General features: G+C 40.4%; 1 protein-coding gene across 1 annotated transcript; it reads left to right on the top strand.

The window, feature by feature from the left end:
- Positions 1-381: 381 nt before the first annotated feature.
- On the top strand, positions 382-4,736 carry LOC108887622 (probable E3 ubiquitin-protein ligase MID2). Its single transcript, XM_018683076.2, has 2 exons — positions 382-752; positions 1,104-4,736. Exons 1-2 carry the CDS (start codon positions 613-615, stop codon positions 1,525-1,527), a joined length of 564 nt encoding a protein of 187 aa, XP_018538592.1. The 5' UTR covers positions 382-612; the 3' UTR covers positions 1,528-4,736.
- Positions 4,737-5,238: the final 502 nt, after the last annotated feature.

Consider the following 5,238-nt stretch of genomic DNA (forward strand, 5'->3'; position numbering starts at 1 on the left):
CAAAAAATGTGTAGCAATAACATGTGAAATGACTTAAGAAAATTGGCATGTTATTCACAGGCCATTCAGTGATGCTGAGCTGACCAGTTAGCGACTAGCTGGTGAACTTAGTGGAGTATTTAATAGACTAAAACAAAATATTTGCACAATGACCTCCTCTGCCCTCCTATGTGCTATAAGTTTCTCATGTTCAGACATAAATGAGGAAAACAGCAAATATTCTATAACATGATAAACATGATTTACGGGTATTATGTTAAGAGGATGCAGGGATTTTTATCACCCTTGCTTTTACTGATATCAGTTTGATATTTTATTTGTTTGTAGTATTTTTCTTCTGCTCCATGTATGTTGCATCATGTTACAGTTTTTATGCCTTTCAGGAAGGCACTTTGGAAACTGTGATTTTTAGATAGAGGTACTATTTTGCCAAAAAACATTATGGTGGTAATGATGTTAGTGATAATGATGTATTTGTGATCATTATCATTATCATTATCACAGTTCCAGATCCTTTAAAGCACAAAATTCTGTCTCTCTCCAGGTCAACCCTTCAAGTTGGACCCAAAGACGGCCCACAAGAAGCTTCGTCTGTCCAACGACTGCCTGACCATGGAGAAGGACGAGAGCTCGCTGAAGAAGAGCCACACCCCGGAGCGTTTCAGCGGCACGGGCTCCTATGGAGCAGCTGGTAATGTCTTCATTGACAGCGGGTGCCACTACTGGGAAGTGCTGCTGGGAGCGTCCACATGGTGAGAAACACACACGCACACACGAGCGAATTATATAAGCCTGCAAGGAGGGTTTGGTAAACTGAAATATTTTTCTGTAGGGAGTTTAAATCTAGGCTGTTATGCAAACCCACACACACACATTCACACACCAGACACACACTCCTCACACACAGAGTATACTCTTATCCTAATTATATTCTTTTCACTAATTGGCTCTGAAGTAGACCTCTTCATGCAGGAAAGACCCAAAGGGCCCGTGCCTATCTTGTGTGTCCTCAGCATGAGGTAGCTTGACTGTGCAAGTAAAGTCATTAAGGAGGACACTACTTTCACATCACTAATGCATTCCAAAATGTTCCCTCCCTGCAGGTATGCCATTGGCGTGGCTTACAAATCAGCCCCGAAAAACGAATGGAGCGGCAAGAACTCATCCTCATGGGTGTTCTCGCGCTGCAATAACAACTTTATGGTGCGCCACGACGGCAAGGAGATGCTGGTGGAGGCGAGCCTGCAGCTGAGGCGGCTGGGCGTCCTTCTGGACTATGACAACAATTCGCTGTCCTTCTACGACGCCATGAACTCCCAGCACATTCACACCTTCGAAATCTCCTTCCTCCTGCCCGTGGTACCCACTTTCATGATCTGGAACAAGTCAGTCATGATACTCTCAGGGCTACCCGTCCCCGACTTTGTCGATGGTGTGGCCTCGGATCTTCAAGAGCAGCAACAGCAGCAGATGGGCCTGTGCCGGCAAGAGTCGCCGTACTTGACCGGGATGAAAACCTGCCACTGAGAAAAGGGGCCTGCCAGATGGCCTAACAGAGTCCACTCAGGCCCGGTGACTGAAAGGTTGACTGGAAGCTGAAAGACGGTGTGACTTGAGTCTTGCTCTAATCTTCATTATGAGCAGACTAGTTACTTTTTTACAGATTTAGAAAGTGATGGAATTATGCACACAAGTCTGGAAAAAAATGTCAGTCCTGTTAGTTTGTAGCCATCCAACGCTTTGAAAATCCATCAGTGAATGGGAACAAGGTCTCTTGACTGTAAATGTCAGCGGACGTCATCCAATGCCCTGGAGTCACTGAGGAAGAGAGCTTTGGTCCGTCATTGGGCAGGGCTGGACTCCTGGTTTTCTTGACCATTTAAGGTCTTCCTTTTTGATTTTTTTTTTTTCTCTTGGTTTGACCCTAGGCAGAAGACCAAGAAGGGAATAGTCTCGTCAGCCATTTAGAGTTTGAAGTACAACATGTGAACAGTGTCATTACTAAATGCCTCCACTGGTGTTGATTAAAACCGCAAAAACATAGGCAGCAAAAAAGAATCTGGTGACTACAGACATATTAATATGAAATGTCACATCAAGCTCTTGTCAAATGATCAAATTTTATATTTGATGAAATGATCTTAATTAACAGTTAATGGAAAAGTTGCTTCTTTGGCAAGAGTTATAAAGTGAACAAGCATGTCTCAGAACATTTATTTTGTTCAATGTGAATGTGTTTTCCTTGAGTTTTTACTGTGTGAGCATCTCACTAACGCAAATACATGCAAGCAATGGACTTGGTTACGTCACAACAAGGTGCGTCATAAATCCTCCAGTGTCACTGTTCATATGTTGCACCCTCAGTCGCTGTGTGTGATTGTTGCTAAAGTCTTTTCCTTGGTCTTCCTCCTAGATCTGACCCAAGCAGCTTCCAAGTTTCAGGAAGTGTTAACGTTGCTCCCGGATAATTAACAAGGTCACAGGGGGGTATAGATTTGCATCATGTGACTACTCGACTTGTATAATAAGAGGTTTATTGAATACTAGAGGAAAAAGTGTTATTTATGACAAAAAAGGATGGTTTACTTTTAATATTAATCTCAACATATTCATGCACTTTTTAATTAACACTATTTCCCCTCTATGAGTATTTGAATAGTTGAGTGGCAGGGTCACAATGGGGAGAGAAAGAGATGACTAGCACTACTGCTGGTTGTGTTCAGTCATTTTTTACAAAATAATTTATGATCAGTTGTTAATGATGGTTGCCAAATATTAACTATACAATTGTTTATTGCAATAAAAAACTGTTCGAGCTATTTTTTTGTTTTGCAAACACCTAATTTGGTCACTTAAAGCACTTTGCAATAAGACAGAAGTCTCTGCTGTAAAGTTGTAAAGTTTTTTTCTCTGTGCTTTGAACACAACCAGTGACTTTCCCTCCCCATTGGTCTTTTCGATAGCATATAGTAAATCTTCTTTAGAAAAGGGATACAATTGTGATGATGTTTATGTGATTTTTATCACGATAAAATGACGATAAACTAATAGCTGTTTAACAAAGAAGTTCACTCTGTTTTTGACTATTTCAGGGAAGGAGAGGGTTAACACTTTAACTTGCTGTCTGTCGCAATGTCATGGCATGATTGTGTTCTCCTCTGTGATTTGTTAACACACACGCACACACACATACACACGCGCGCACCAACACACGTCATGTTTCGTTTAGGTTGGCCTTGTCGTGATAAATGCATGATACATTGTAGGATCCCACAACAGTCCACTGGGTGATTTACGTAGCTCTCTCAAGTTCACAAGATCTCGTGTTCATCAGATGCAGACTCACCTGAACATTCGCTCACAACCGACTTAACCTCAAATATTTTTTCTTTCTTTCTTTTTGTGTCACCCATTGCTTCTCAAATAACAGCTGTGGCTGGATCCATTGTTTTCTTATTATTTGGAATTTGAAGGCCTAGTGTGGGTGGCAGTTTCTCTCTGGTTTGATATTCAGGTTGTGGCTCTGATTCAGACAATCAAATATGTATCATAGTGTATTCAGATTGAAGAGGTTGTGTGGCAGAAGAAGTGCAGAGGGATTGTGATAAAGTTGTGTTGGAAAAAGATGTTTTCATACCATCTGGTTAGATCTGACAAACTCACAGCCATTTTTTTCTCTCTTTACACGTCACCAGGTATGTACTCGATGTTGAATGTCATGTAACATTTGTAGTGACAGGCTATGATTTGCGTGACTTTAAAAAACAGGCGTACCTGGCAAACACACACTGCTTTCAATCATTTGATAGTAACCTTGGTTTCTTATTGACAAGTCCAAACAAAGATCCAGTGATGTCGTGGCCTCTCAGTGCACCTCTCAACCTGCAGTGTTCTTTTAGGGCGACTGGGTGACGCGTCCATCATGATTATTTGATTGAGGTTTTGATTGTCTGATTGTCAAAGTTAACCCCAACAGGAGCTCCAGTATGAGAGGGTTACGGTTATTTCTTCTGTCAGGGAGATTAGTGAATGTTACCTGACTTCCAGACATCCACCCATCTTGTTGGATAATGTCGGTTGTAGGGATCGAAACAGCCGCGTGTTGACTCGTGATCCGGACTGACAAGCTCAACTCATCTGTGCAAATGTGCTTGGCTGGGTCACTGCATGATTACGTGACCTTGCTGCAGGTTCATAACTCTTTCCTTATCTTCACGATGAGGTTTCTTATCTCGAGTCAAACATATTCTCTCTTTTTTTCCCAAAAGAAAAAAGAAAAAAAAAAGAAACCATGACAAGAAATGTTCATTGCCATGCATATCAGATCGTTTGCAGTGCTCTTTCTTTCTTTGTGTCACAAGTCAATACAGTAAAATATATACAGTGAATGATTTTCAATAGCTACCCACTCCTTGTAGTGCAGTGTAATACCCTAGAGACAATGCAATAGATTCTCCTTTTTGCTTTTCTGTTTGTGTAACTTGGGAAATTTATTTTTTACGACTCAAGAGAAAAACGCTCCTCTCCTTTTGGCATTTGGACCTTGATAAACAGCACAAAAAGAGCTGCTTTGCTTTCATGCAAGGCTTCCAGTTTCCATAGATATAATTTTAGCCAGAGAGGAATGTAAATCATAGGGGGAAATATATATTATATAAAGTTGTATAATATACAAAATATATATGAACCAATGTTATTTATGTGAATTTAAGTCCAATTAAAAGTCTGATCCCAGATGTGTTGGAGTCAAGATTCTTTTCCAGTTGTGTTTCCTCCCACTTACAGAAGATGCGATCAAAGAATTATTGAAATGAGCTTGTCCTTGACCCACTATGAGAGAATGACAAAGGAATCCTATTCTTAAAGGAGTAGTTCAATACCACTCTCATGTGAAATAGCTAGATACTTACTGTAGCATAGCATAAAGAGTGGAAACAGCTATGCTAACTTGAGCTAACTGGCTGTGGCTTTATACCTACTGAATGTGAAATATGAATGTGAGTGCTATCAGTCATCTCATTTAACTCTCAGCAAAAAAAGCGAAAGTTTATTTATTTATTTCCTAAAAATTCCTTTAAGATATTAACATTTTAATGCCTCCAAACCTTTAACCTTGTTCATGAATATGTAAAGATTTGTAATAAACCTTCTTTTGAGAGGCATGACATGCACAAACATTGCCTTGGACATTCACAGTGCATCTGAACTCGGCTGTGTAGTTTGGTCACCAATTTAAAA

Source organism: Lates calcarifer, unplaced genomic scaffold, assembly GCF_001640805.2.
Source record: "Lates calcarifer isolate ASB-BC8 unplaced genomic scaffold, TLL_Latcal_v3 _unitig_1251_quiver_1432, whole genome shotgun sequence".
Classification (NCBI taxonomy): domain Eukaryota; kingdom Metazoa; phylum Chordata; class Actinopteri; family Centropomidae; genus Lates; species Lates calcarifer.